We start from the raw sequence: 14,723 nt of genomic DNA on the forward strand, positions 1-14,723 counted from the left end.
TAAGTGCAATGTGACGGGTTTGCGGAGGCAAACAACCGCAAGGTAGTAATACTAATTATTTTTTTCTGTAGTTTTTGCAGTCTTTTGATATGCTTTTGATGAGGAGGTAACATACTGTGAATCACAGGTGAGCTGATAACTGTGCTCTCAGTGACAACGGTGATTCAGTATTGTCATTTCAGTTGTAAGATTCCATGGTAAAGATTTGTTGGTACATGTACTTCATTCAGAATTGCTGCTTTGCTGTCTATGGGAAATTGTGTTTACCTTTGAGGCCTGTTGACATGTCTGCACTGTCTCCCATGCAGCAGTCCAAAGCCTCAGACTGGGACAAAGCGTCAGCTTGAAGCCTCTGAAGACATCAAACCTGAGGTGACCATTAAGGAGACTGAGGAGGTGGAGCCAAAGAAGGCCAAGCTGTCACGTAAGGAGTCTCCAAGTCAAGTCCCTGTCAAGACAGATAAAGGTACTGTACAGTTTGTACAGATCTTTGTTTCAGTTTTTGGGTTTTGTGTTAAGTGAAAAAATAATTTCAGCATATGAGAGGAAAGTGATCTTTAAGGTATTTAAAAGGTACTTAAAGGTATTTTTAAGATGGGTGCATTTTTTCTAAGTAGTTAAAGCTCTGGCCTCTTTTGATCTTACTGCTATTTTCCTTGGCGCTTTGATGTTACATCTTTTGGAGTTAGAATTGGCCCTACAACTTGAGAACCTATAGGCTCTGCACATACAATAAAGACTTAAATTGCTCCTGGTAACAGCTATTTAATGGATCTCAAAATTGGAAGTACATATCTGCCCGCCTGACTTTGTTTGTTTTGTCAGTCACCTTAAGAAATGATTTTCAGGTACTGGACTGCAAGCATACAAACCAGACAGATGACTACATCTTGTGACACAGCTAATTCTTCCACCTGTATATTCCAAGTATCACAAGGACAGCATTTAACCACGTAAAATAACATTTCCAAAGTTAGATCCATCCTGTCTCAGTCAGACGCTGAAAACTGGCTCATGCTTTCATCTCCTCCAGACTAGATTACTGTAATGCCCTTCTTGCTGGACTCCCTAAAAAGACTGTAGGACGGCTCCAACTTAATAAAAATGCTGCAGCCAGAGTACTGACCGGGACTAGAAAAACGGAACATATTACTGCCATACTCAAAACACTTCACTGGCTTCCAATAAAATACAGAATTGATTTCAAAATACTCCTTACTGTTTACAAAGCACTTAATGGTCTGGCTCCTCAATACATATCTGACCTGCTCACAGCCTACATACCCCTTAGATCATTAGACACTGGTCTACTAACTGTGCCCATGATCCAAAATAAATTTGTTGAAGGTGCATTCAGTCATTATGGCCCAATTCTCTGGAACAAACTGCCTGATGATCTGAGATTCCCTGCAACCGTGTCATCCTTTAAGCTAGCTCCGGCTCTCCGTTTAGATCCAACCGGAGCACCGAGCCCAGGTTTGTTATTCAGGTTAAAGTGGGAAGAAGCAGCGGGTTTGTCGGGCAGCTGAGTGAAGTGGAGCCTGCGGAGGAAACACCGCACCTTTTAAAGTCAAGCTTAAAGGGGAACTAATGTTTTTTTTAAACCTGGGCCCTATTTTCCGATCTACTTTTGTCTAAAGGATGTTCAATATTTGACATTTCTCCAGTATGAACCTAGGGCTGACCTGCCTGTAGCCCGTGAGCGCCTGCTATATTAAATAATAGGGCACTCAGACAGCATCAAACAACGTCAAAATACGTCCACTAAAAGTGCATTTTTTTCCACACAGATAGACTCGGATTGTTAGTATAATTATCCGACAACATAACGTATAGGAGAAATGAACGTCTGTGTTTACCTTTAGCTGGATTCGGACAACGCGAGGAATTACTCTGTTTTGAGTAGTCATGGCTGAATTTTTACCCGATTTTGACCAACTGGATCTGGATGAGCCATTTGAATTTGATGACCGCCCGTATTTATTTGAACACGGAGTACACGGACGTACACGGATGCAGAGCTCATTGAAATTGAAGAGCGGACGAGGAGAGAGAGGGAGCAGTGTTACTTCGGTAGCACATATACTAAAATTGCAACAGGCAGAGGAACATGTCCGAATCCAGCTAAAGATAAACACAGACGTTCATTTCTCCTTTACGTTATGTTGTCGGATAATTATACTAGATAATTATTTAGTGGACGTATTTTGATGTTGTTTGACGCTGTCTGAGTGCCCTATTATTTAATATAGCGCATGCTCACGGGCTGCAAGCAGGTCAGCCCTAGCTTCGTACTGGAGAAATGTCAAATATTGAACATCCTATCACTCAGTGAGACAAAAGCAGATCGGAAAATAGGGCCCAGGTTGAAAAAAACACTAGTTCCTCTAGTCCTCCTACATAGTTAGTGTCTCTGTCTGTCTGTCTGTCTGTCTCTCTCTCTCTCTGTCTCTCTCTGTCTCTTCTTCCCCTCTCTAGTGTTTCTTTTGGGGATATGTGATTGGGTATGTCTGTGCCGGTGGGTGGGCTAGGGACAAATTACTGTCAAGACTTAATTTGTTTTTATTCACACTTTGTATGTAAAAGCGCAGTGAGATTACTTTGTATGAAATGTGCTATATAAATAAAATTGAATTGATTTGATTTGATTAAGTCCAGTTATCAGATTTAAATCACAAACATCAAGTAACAACCACAGTATATTCTGCATAAGATGATAATAACATTTTATGTCACAATTATCCTGGCCAAAATAGTTATGATTCATGATATTATCCTGATAGTCATCACAATATGCTTAAAACTCCTAAAATGTCACGAAAACATGCACTTGCACATGCAAACAAATATTTATATTGCATCACAGATAAGACACATCCTTTTTTAGTGAAAAATCGTTTTTAGTGATAAAGAATCTTAAAAACACAGGCTTTTATATTATCTAAAATGGCATCATATCTTTTGAGATGAAATATGCCAGTGATTAATTAAGCTCTTTTGGGTTCTTTGAGGTTGGTGCACATGAAGCTTCTTTTTTTTGCAGAGTCTGTTATTACTGGTTGCACAGCAGTCTCATCAGAGCTTGACATTAAGCTTTTTTGTAATTATGAAAGAAACTAGAGATGCATTGAATATTCGGTAACCGAATATATTCGGCTGAATATTGCAAAAAAAAAAAACATTAGGTATTCAGTGGAATAAGTGAAAAGCAAGGCCGAATAATAGCAGCGTGTTTTGATAACGTAATCAAACAGCATGCGGTGACGGATGGAGTAAAATGTCGGCAGTGTGGCGATATTTTACTCCGTCCATCACCGCACTCGCATTTGCGACTAAAAATAGTTTTGCGCGAGCAAAATAAATCATTCAGCACGCTGTGCGAGTACAGATTTCAATCAGCAGCAGAAACGAAAGGCGAATCCCGCCGGTTGTTGGTTGAACGGGGGTCACCTGTCAAATACGGCAGCCATTGTGCTCCGCGGCGCAAGATAAGGCTTACCGGCGACGGAGAAGTCTGGCTCCAATAATGTCCTCTTCTTGGCGTCATGACTGCCCAAAAGTACCTGGACAGCCGAGCCGTGGCAGCACTCAGGTATGTGACGTGTCAGAGGAGAAACGAGCTGTTCACATTTCTCTCTTTGTGGCAGGTAACGGCCCACAAACCTCACGCGCTTTAGGGACTTTACTTATGAAGGGACTGTTCTGGTTGATTTTTATTTTATTTATTTATTTTATTTTGATCCCCCCTATGTTAATCATTTATTGATGCTGTTTTTGAAGTATGAATAAGTCAATAAGTAATTTATTCTGTTGAAATATCATTGATGTATTATAGAAAAGTGATTTATCTTTTTATAAATGACAAAAGGCACATCTGCCTCATTTTTGCTGTGGTAACACGATACTACTCAGAACCATATTTTCACTGGTATCGTACCGTGGGTCCCAATTTTGGTACCGTGACAACACTAATCTGGAGGGGGGTTCATCTGCAAAAACGAATGAAAAACTAAACAACGGTATTCGGTACTCGGTATTCAGCCAAGCGTTTAATTTTATTCAGCTTCGGCTTCGGCCACAAATTTCCATTTCGGTGCATCCCTAAAAGAAACTAAATGTGACATATGCTGAAAAGCCTGTTGAGGCAAATTTGTGATATTGGACTTTATATATGAATTGAATCGAATAGAATCGAATCGAACCGACACTGGAAGTTATAAGGGAAGAAAAGTTGCTGGGTCACATTACATGGAAGTTATTGGAAAAAAAACATGAATGTTCACAAAAATCATTTAAAATAGCCCATATGAAGAGGTGTTTCCTGCGTCCATGTAGTGATATATTTGGTAATAAAAATTGAGTTGCTGGGACACATTACATGAAAGTTATTTTAAAAAGTGCTGATATTTTCATTAAAATATTTATGCAAAAAAAAAAATAGTAATGAAAATAAGTGTGCTACATAAGACCAGTCAAGTATCATTTTCCAATCATAATTTTCATTAATATTGGTAAGTCATGTAAGAAGCTATTAAAAAAATATATATATATTGTTGCTTAAACAATAAGACATTGATGATCCCTCACTCAGCCCCCAGCAGTTAAACGTGAGGGCTGGGAGGAGAGCAAACCGTCCTTCTGCTGCCAAAATCGGGTGAAATTATGTGAAGAAGATGACTCCGCTGGGTGCGGAGTGAATGTCTGTCAGATATCAAACATCAAAGAAACTTCACTGTAGTGCGGCAGCTGCGGCTGGCTTGACCGCAGTGTTGTGCCGTTGTTGTGTTGTCCGTCTCATCTGTCCAAATGCTGTCAGTGTCTTTATCTGTTGTTATCTGTTAAAAATGTGTTTTTCATTGCACAAGAAAATGGATTTGCAGCGTGCATAGAATGTGACGCAAGAGATTGTAAAAAGTGTCTGTTGCCTGAGTCTTGGCCAATGCGTGAGTTGACATGTGCAGTAGCTAGTGCATGTAGAGCTGAGAATCACTTGCACAGCCCAGATTTTATGTGTACTATCATGCATATATGCACGTGGTATTTGGAGCCTTAATTGATGTATATATTTGGTGTATTATTCTTTTAGACACAGTGAAAGTCAAGACAGAGCCCAAGAAGGAGAAAGACACTAAGCAGCAGACTAAAGCCCAGACCAAAGCCAGCACTAAGAAAACTGGCAGCCGACAAAGCACACCAAAAAAAGAGAAAAACAGTGTTTCCGATGTGTGTCCTCCCGAGCCTTTTGAGAGCCAGGTGGTGGCTCTGTGTTCTGAGGAGGCAGGTGGCAGTGAGGAGCCTCCGCTGGGCAGCAGCTGCAGCCCACCACACAAACTATTTCAGAGGACGCTGAGCCCCACAGATGTCCTGCATGTTCACAGCTATGCCAAAGGAGACTACGGAGAGGGAGAAGCCCCGCCCAAGGAGGAGAAGAAGAGTGAGGGCAGTGACAATAAGACGGAGAGCAGAAATGTTAGCAAAGCAGTGAGTGGACACAGATGTTAAACACACTTGATACTGTACCTCGTGTTTCTAACCATTGATTCAGTATGCTTTATAAAATCTATATGTAATAATTAGAGACTTGAATCCGCTGCAGTGATCAACTCACTGCCTTCATGTAGTTTTTGGCTTGGTGTGACTTTCGAGGATGCTCAGATATACTTTAGATTTCAGTCAGAAGCATTGAACTGAGGTATGGTCTATCAAAAGACTGTCCAGCCTGGATGCTGATACTAACCGAAGATGTGTCTCTCCAGCAGGTGGCAGAAGAGGTGGCTGGAGATGGAGAGCCAGAGAGTGACCTAGGGCAGCTGCCAGGCCACCATCCGCTCATAAAGGATGGCATGAGTGATGAAGGTCTGTCACATCAACTGTAACAACTTACAGAGACAGTCCACCCCCAAATTAAAAATGAAGCATCGATGTTTACACGTACATGGAAGTAAACTGTAAGAAATGTCACTGGTGTGGGGAGGCATACAACCGTAATTCTAGTTTCCATAAAGAGTTTGGGTTTGACCTGGTCCGACAAGATGTTCAGGATAACAGCGACGTTCACATAATATAGTAAACAAGCCAAGTTAGCCCTCCAAGCTAATGCATGCTACCTATGCTAACGACGGTTAGGAAATGGGCCACAACGCTTTTGCTGACACTAGATATCAAACAGATATTGCTCCTCCTCACTTCAAGTCGCTGTCATTAACTTTTAACCTGCAAAGGCGGCAGTGCCGCAACATTGTAGGAATTTATGAAAGCCCTTGTGAACATTTCAATAGTTAAACATTAAAACAATATTTATTAGCATTTACTCTATTGAACGACCCTGAAGCATGAGCAAACAGGCTGCGTCACTTTGGATCAAAGAGATGCGCCCTGTCACTGTCAGCGCAGGGCTGACAGGGCACCCTCTGCTGAGAAGAAAGAGAGGAGAGGAGATGGATTGTAGGTCTGTTTGTAAACGGGGCTTCTCTGACAGTCATGTATTTTGGATTGTAGGTCTGTTTGTAAACGGGGCTTCTCTGACAGTCATGTATTTCCCCAAAAAACATCTTTTAATGCACAGTAGAGCGCCGTTTTTGCGTTTTTCGTTTCGCATTGTTTTTTTTTTTCAAAATCGCCTTGATATCCAGCAAATCGCCTGGCAACCCTCCAATCGCCAGTATACGATTTGATCGCTGATCGCCCCAGGCCTACCCCAGAGCCTGACAGGTAAAGCCTCTCTTCCTGTGGGCAGCTGCCTCTGTCACAGTCAGACTCACCCTGGTTCTGGGTCTGCAGCTGCCTCTACTGGAATGCAGCAGAAAACGAGGAGTGCTCACCCTGCAGCTTAAGAATCATTTCTACTCCCTTTTATGTATGAGAATGGATACAGCCAATTTAAAGGTTGTAAACATGGCTGTCCTATACTTCCATGCGTCCCATATGTTGGCATAGATACAGCCAATAGATGGCACTAGAGGGTTGAGTCAAAAGTTTTACACAACAACAAACAAGCGAGGTGATGGTGGAGGAGGTTGTAAAATTGTTCTCGCAAACAGAGGCGGTGTTGTACACAACAGAGGTTTGTGTGGCCATTAAAGAGATCTCAACATGTGGACAGATAATATAAAGTGAAAACAGTAAAAAGAATTACTATATATTATATTATATCACCATTGTGTTCTGTTCTGCCATTATTTAAATGTCTTTGTCATCTCCTTTAGTTGTATCTCACTTAAATTGGCTCCAGGATCTCCAGTGGTACTGCTCCGTTTCATCTGTATCCGTAAACTCTTAGAAAATGCACACAAATGCTGACAAAAGGAATGCAGAGTATGGACACAAGGCTGCATCCGTCTCTGTATCTAATGTTGAGCATAAATAATCCCTTAATCAGGGTACTGAAAATGTTCCCAGGTGCACACTCCACACTGACCAAAACAAACAAACAAAAAAAAGACATCTTAACTTGAAGAATCTCAGTCGACTGGGGGTTCTCCGACTGGTGATTTTAATCTCTGACTGTCAGATGGCAGCCCTATTAATTAGCTTTGTCCCTTTAGCGAATACCATCCTTGTAGTTGTTATTTGATCTGATTGTGTGTACTGACTTTGCTTTTGTGCCTTTTTTGTCCCTCAGAGGCCCCAGAGGAGGTCCCCACATTAGAGGAGGGTGGTCTGGAAGGGGAGAGCTGGGCTAAACCCCTGGCTCACCTGTGGCAGAGCAGACCTCCCAACCTGAAAAAAGAGAGGGATTACAATCAGCGCATGGGATCCAAATCTCCATATTGCTCCATCTGCATCCTGTTCCACACATACCGTCAGGTATGTCTGTAGCACAGCACACATGGAAAGAAAAAAGTAATTCATACACAGAAATGACAAAATAGTGCTCAGTATATCACTATTATTTTGCATAACCCTGACAACAGCATCACCGTGATCTCAGTTTGAGAACTATACATTTTTATTAAAAAGTATAAGTTGTTGATATACTATCCAAACACCATCAGCATGAGCCGACAGTGCAAAGTAACCTGGTGTCATTCTGTAGACTGTTTCATTTAAATAATGCGGTTGGCATTAATGCAGTTTTGTTTAGATTTTTAGATGGGGGAACAATGCTGTGTTGTGATATATTCCTTAAACGTTATGTTAAAACTGCATGTCCATTTTCACTGAAATCAAGCAAACTTGATCTGAGGATGCGGACCATGTGATTTGATCTAATGCTCCAGGCACTGTCCAAAATTAACTTTTTGACTGAACAGCCAACCAAACTAATCGATGAAAACTGGCCAAGCATATTTTCTGCCAGCCAAAATAACGGTAGCAGGTAGCAGACATGCAGCAAGTGATGTGAAGTGCTTGGTTTATTTCAAACATGCATATTTTAGGGCCAAAATGAAGGCATATTGGATACAACTTAAGTATGTATTTATTTATTTATTTGATTTTTAAATATAATTTTAAGAGTCTGCCCATACAGAAATGAAAGAGATGTTGTTATGATTTTAGCATCTAATTATTAAAAATGCTGTAGTGAAAGAACAAAAAAGTAATGATGGATGTATTTCAAAAGAGGAAAACAAGAAAAAAAAAAGAAGAAATTCCCCTGTTATAAACAATCTTCATAGCCATTCAGGTAAAGAGTTTACAAGTTGCACTTGAATGCACCATGGTAGTCAGCCACACACTTAGCTGTACAAAGCAAGTGAGATTTCAGAGTTTACAAAGTGCACCTGAATGCACCATAAAGTCACTGTCGCTGTGAGTGTCAAGCTTGTCTGCGACACAAACAAATAGCAGAGGACGGAAGCAGCGTGACCATAAATGACACTAAAATGCTCGCAGATAGCCCTCTAAGATTTGCTCGCCAAACAGAAAATCTACCTAGATTTGGCTCTTGGTGGGTGTTAATTTCAGACCCTGGCTCCAGGTCAGGTGAGTAAGTGAACTTTTTGCTGAGATTGTCAACTGTTGTTTCCAAGATCAAGATTACATTTTGGAGTTCAGTATTAAACATTATTTAACATTATATCCTCTAAATACACACAAAATATTAATTCAAAGCATGATTTATCCACATGTGCACACAAATTAATTTTTTGTCTACCTGCTGGTCTCCTTAAACGGTTATTTCGAGATTTTTGAAGTGGGGTCGTATGAGGAACTTAAAGTATATAGTCAGTGTATTACCATCAGTGGATGACAGTTGGTGCGCCCCCAGTTTGGAATAGCAGGCAAGAGTCCCACCAGGGAAGCTCAGCATTACATTGCTGTGGATGGGGTTGATATCAAAATGTATTTAAGCCACCTTAAAAGAGGCCCACCTAAAAAACGAAAAAAGTCTACGTGGATGCTATATTGAGGATTTTTTCACCACTTTACCTCGCCGTCAGACAGCCCTTTTCTTTTGTGAAACTTCTGTATTACTGCGCCACTGCTGCTGCACATTGTATTACTCCGCAGCTCAGCTGTTTGGGTCAGAAAGTGCTGTTGCGAGATCAGATGTTAAAGAAACTTTACTTTTTTAGATACCAGTATTTCAAACATGGTGTGTGCTTGTGTTTTTCCGGGCAAACAAAGAGAAGCTCCGCTCACCACATACATTTCACCGTATTACATTAATTGACATTTTCTTCACAGCTATGGCTAGTTGCACGCAATTGGACACCAATTCTCCTCTCTCTGTTATTTCAGCTTGGTTTGCCTCTATAAATGGCTAACGCTAATACGTTGATAAGGTAACACAGCCTATGAAACTTTGGTTTTATTCAATAACATGTACTGAGAGCCAAAAACGTACTAAGACAACTCGTTATTAGGTCCTTCTGGTCTGGTACGCCTTTTCCAATGTGTCATCAGTAGCTCCTTGGATCCATCTGCATCATTTACAGTTTACACATCTGCACCACCAGGTAATTTGTGCTCCTTCTTGGACTCCAGTTTCCACAGACGTTGCTCGTCTTTCACTCTTGGCCCATTCAATCTCACTCTGCAGAAGTTCTTCTTCTGTATACTCTGGTTCATATAGGTCTTTTCTTGTCTCCTCAGTGAACGGCATTTCGTTGTCATATTCACTCATTTTGACTAGTTTTTGTCGTGTCTTCCATAAACTGCTGACAGTCTGACCCAAACAGCTGAGCTGCGGGGTAATACAGTGTATGGCAGTGTTGGCACAGTAATATGGATGTTTTACGATTGAGAAAATGTAGCATTAAAGAAAAGGGCTCTCTGACAGTGAGGTAAAGCAGTGAGAAAAATTGTCAATATAGCGTCCACTAAGACTGATAAAGATTTAAGATTATTTTTGTGGGCTTTATTTGCCTTTAATGACAGGACAGAGAGTGAAATGGGGAGACAGAGAGAGAGTGGGAACTGACATGCAGCAAAGGGCCGCGAGCCGGATTCGAACCTGCGGCCCCTGCAGCGAGGCAATGCCTCTGTACATGGGGCGCCGGCACTATCCACTATGCTACCGACGCCCCAGGTGGGCCTCTTTTAAGGTGGCTAAAATACATTTTGATATCAACCCCCATCCACAGCAATGTAATGCTGAGTTTCCCTGGTGGGACTCCTGCCTGCTATTCCAAAATGGGGGCATGCCACCTCATCTTCTGAAGGTAATACGCTGACCATATATACGTAACACATACCACCCCACTTAAGAAATCGCGAACTAACCCTTAAAAGCACACAAGTGTTTGTTTAAAAACTTCACATTTTTATTACTGAGGCTCAGAGGCTGACATTATTGTGGCGTTTTCCATAACGTGTTTTTCATAAATATTTGTGTACGTATTAAAGAAGGCACAATAGTTACATTACAGTGCTGGAGATCTTTCATTTAGTATTTAAGGGCATCAGATTTTGCTACAGGCACTATGTACAGACGTACCATCAGAGATTATGGAGGATGGTAACGTGGATTTAGTAGAATGTAAGCGAACACTGTCATTTAGTAAATAAAGCTTTGAGTACAACACGTTGAAGTACAAACATACCTGTCCTGTGACCCAGTAGTTGTTGATGGAGAGAAGTTGCACTTTTCAGAAAAGTCCATATTCAGGATATTACTTGTTACACTGCTTGTGTTGTAAGCTCCATGTTTCTTCCTGCTGTCAGACTGAATGTGGGAGCAGTGTAGACGCTCCTGTCATACTTGCTGGTGGACGGATGCGGACCAAACCTCTTATCCCAGAGATGTGTTTCACCACCACCACGGAGGAGGACTCTGAGTGTGAGGAGCAGCCCGTCACCCCTCATCTAGAGGAAGATGGAACCAGCCTCCTCATCAGCTGCTCTCAGTGCAGCATCCGGGTTCACACCAGTCAGTACACACGCATTTGAACTGAGATTATTTGCTGCAGATATGTAACACAGCCTGTGTGCTCATGATCAAAGTGTTTTTACACAAATGCTGTCAACCAGTTTTCATTCCCCCGAATTTCTCATGTGTCATTGGCACAGAAATGTGTTACTGTAGAACTGCAACATTTGATGGCCAAACACAACCACTTAAAACTGCACTGACTAAACACTGTCTGTGGATGGCAGCACATGCTAATAGACCTTCATAATGATATAATAATGACCCTCTCAGCTACTACACCTGTGTCTGCAAACTGTGTCTTTGTGTTTGTATATTCAGGCTGTTATGGTGTGGATCCAGCCACTGTGAGCAACGAGTGGAAATGTGCACGCTGCAAGGCCAACGCCATGAAGGAGGTCAGTGAACACTCCAGGGTAGATTTACTCTACATAGTGCATGTTCTTGTTTAATTGGAGTCCTCTTGGTAATCAAGTGGCTTAGGCTTAAAATCGTTCTTTCTGATGGTCACAATTTGCAGACAAACTTCCTCACACTGTCTAACTTGCAAAAAGAAAAATTTACTGTGACATTTCTGTAACTACACCTTCATCTGGCAAACAGTTAATAAAAGAGTGGCTGTGGGTTTGGTTGCAAACTCCCTTTTTACAGCAGAGCCATTGATCACGAGCACACTAACTGGCACACACAGCTTTACATTAAAACGTCAAACCCCATCTTTATCCTATATATAGATTAAATAAACTAATTATGACCAAACTTAAAATAAAAATGAACACTTGAACATAAAGCAAAGTGATAAGAACTACCTGAAATGACAGAAACCATCTTTAGGAAAAATGTATTTGATGTGCACTTTGAGTTTTTAGTTTGGCCCATGTCCCATCCACTAACAAGGAGGGGCCAGCCACCGGGGGTGATCAAGATGTTTTGGCTTCACTTTTGGGAAGCTGTCATGACTTGACTACTACAAGCTACAGCAATGAAAGATTTAGCTCTTTGTTATTTGTATGTATGTTCTTTTTGCAGAATTGCTGTTTGTGTTCACTGAGAGGTGGAGCCTTGCAGAAAGCCAACAATAATAAGTAAGTTGTTCCAGAGTCCTCAGGAAAGGTAAAGAACATGTAGCTATTTTAGAACATCTGCACTTTGATAATGGTACTTCATCTTTGAACAGAATAACATCATTCATTTTCCGTAACTGCTTATCCGTAAGGGGTTGCAGGGGTGCTGGAGCCTATCCCAGCTGACATTGGGCGAGAGGTGGGGTACACCCTGGACAGGTCGCCAGAGTATTGCAGGGCTGACACATAGAGACAGACAACCATTCACACTCACACCACATTCACACCTAGCCTGCATGTCTTTGGATTGTGGGAGGCAGCTAGAGTACTCAGGGAAAACCTACGCTGACACAGGGAGAACATGCAAACTCAACACAGAGGGGCTCCCCCACCCAGGGTTTGAATACCCCACCCTGGACTCGAATCAGGAGCCCTCTTGCTGTGAGGTGTTAATGCTAACCACTGTACCACCGTGCCGCCAGAATAACATCAAACTGGTTTAATTACTTAAATGTAGCACAAAAAAGCATTGTAGTCACACACACATACAAAACATGAAGAGAGGTCCGCATGCTCTAGCTCCCTTGAGTGCAACTTATTTGCTCATCCACAAGTGACATTTCAAGCTAACGTTCTTCCTTAGACTGGGTCTGAAGAAGAACATTAGTTTGAAATGTTACTTGTGGATGTGCAAATAAATTGCACTTAAAGAAGCAACAGACAGCATTTTTGCCTATATATATCATTATGGAAATAATGTGGGTTGCACAGGGTAGTATACACAGTAAAATCAGACTATCAGCGTTTACATAGGTTACCTAGTGACTTTGCAATAAGCTTCTGCCACCGGGGACGAATTTTCGCGGAAAAAAGCTGCTTTACGGCAGGAAATGCGTCATGTATTGCCAAACTGGTCGGTCAGCCAATCAGGGACTGGAGCTGGTGCTTATGAGGAACTGGCCGGGGCATAGTTGAGTCAGGAGCACAATGGCAGACGGACAAAGTTTGGAGATAAGTGAAAAACGGCCTCTCAAAAGAAAACAAGCTAATCTGTCTGAGGAGGCGAGGATGCACAAAAAGGAGAGTGATAAAAGAAGAGGAAAAACAAGAGTAAACCTCAGTCAGGCGTTCAAGAGATGGAGGGAGCTCCGTGACCAAAGAGGCTTCAACACCGGTGTCCAGCTAGCTTTCTTTCTAATGGATCAGTAAGTAACACAGCTAAATGTTAGCTAGACCAGAGAGGACTGTACTGTACTGGCTGCTAGTTGATTCCTAGCTGGCCAGCATCGCAAATCGCCGCAACCAGGGACCGGGTAGCGAGTGTTGGTCAGCTGACATCCTCGCTGATTTTATTGTACTGCAGCATGTGCTTATCGATTTTAAATTGCTTTTGAATGGGAGCAAGACAAAGGCTATGCTGTTCGTACCAAATAAGACTGCACTCTCCAAGCCTCCTAGGTGTATTTTAACTCTTGATGGTACCAATATTGAGTATGTTGACATGTACAAGTATCTCGGTATCTGGCTGGACGTGAATTTTAACTTTAAGCAGCACATTGATTTGTTGTCAAAGAAACTTAAGATTTGTTGTCAAAGAAACTTAAGTTTACTGTTGGTTTTCTTTATAGGTTAAAATCCTGTTTTTCTTAGCCCTCACGCAAGCGGCTGGTAGCGAGCTTATTTTTATGTCAGCTTGACTATGGTGACACAGTGCTTGCCCAACTGTCTTGGCAAAACTTGACCTGCTGTCAAGCTGCGTTGAGATTCTGCTTTTAGGACTCACCATTGTGCATTGTACACTCTAGTGGGCTGGTCCTCACTCACTATGCGCAGGATTCAGCACTGGTATATTTTGATTTATAAGGCCTTGTTGAGCACTTTGCCTTCATACATTAAATTTGTCCTGACTCAAGACTCCCACAACCTCTGATCCAGCACCTGGTTACGTTGCATAGTGCCCTCAGTGCGGACTGAGGCTGGTCGTAGGAGTCTGTCCTATTTTGGCCCTTGGTCATGGAATGACCTCCAAACTCGACTCAAGTTGGCCTGTCTTGTCTCTTTGGAGAGCTTTAACAGGGTATCCGCGGATCCTTGAAAAGTCTTAAAAAGTCTTAAATTCATGTATCTAAAAGTAAGGCCTGAAAATGTCTTAAATTCATTAGAAATGTCTCAGATTGGTTTTAAATTCATTACTCAAAGGTCTTAAAATTGTTGCGGAAGGAATATTTAATCTGACTTTATTTCTTTTCTTTTTTTTATTCTCGCGGCACTTTTCTGTGAGTATCCATGCGCCGTCCAATAACGGCGCACGCTGGTGGTAGCACATACACAATGAATGGGTTCGT

General features: G+C 41.7%; 1 protein-coding gene across 6 annotated transcripts in view; it reads left to right on the forward strand.

Moving 5' to 3' along the window:
• The window catches only part of kdm4aa (lysine (K)-specific demethylase 4A, genome duplicate a), a 49,208-nt gene that overhangs the window by 17,721 nt on the left and 16,764 nt on the right, over window positions 1–14,723 (forward strand). For 3 of the 6 annotated variants that reach the window (XM_050055654.1, XM_050055657.1, XM_050055658.1), the window contains exons 10-16: window positions 309–466; window positions 5,087–5,481; window positions 5,757–5,856; window positions 7,622–7,806; window positions 11,110–11,314; window positions 11,636–11,712; window positions 12,344–12,399. In XM_050055654.1, the coding sequence (XP_049911611.1) occupies window positions 309–466; window positions 5,087–5,481; window positions 5,757–5,856; window positions 7,622–7,806; window positions 11,110–11,314; window positions 11,636–11,712; window positions 12,344–12,399 (1,176 nt within the window). The remainder of the gene's footprint in view (window positions 1–308; window positions 467–5,086; window positions 5,482–5,756; window positions 5,857–7,621; window positions 7,807–11,109; window positions 11,315–11,635; window positions 11,713–12,343; window positions 12,400–14,723) is intronic. The other 3 variants (XM_050055656.1, XM_050055655.1, XM_050055659.1) reach the window with 3 other exon arrangements.

This window comes from Epinephelus moara, chromosome 10 (genome assembly GCF_006386435.1).
Source record: "Epinephelus moara isolate mb chromosome 10, YSFRI_EMoa_1.0, whole genome shotgun sequence".
Classification (NCBI taxonomy): domain Eukaryota; kingdom Metazoa; phylum Chordata; class Actinopteri; order Perciformes; family Serranidae; genus Epinephelus; species Epinephelus moara.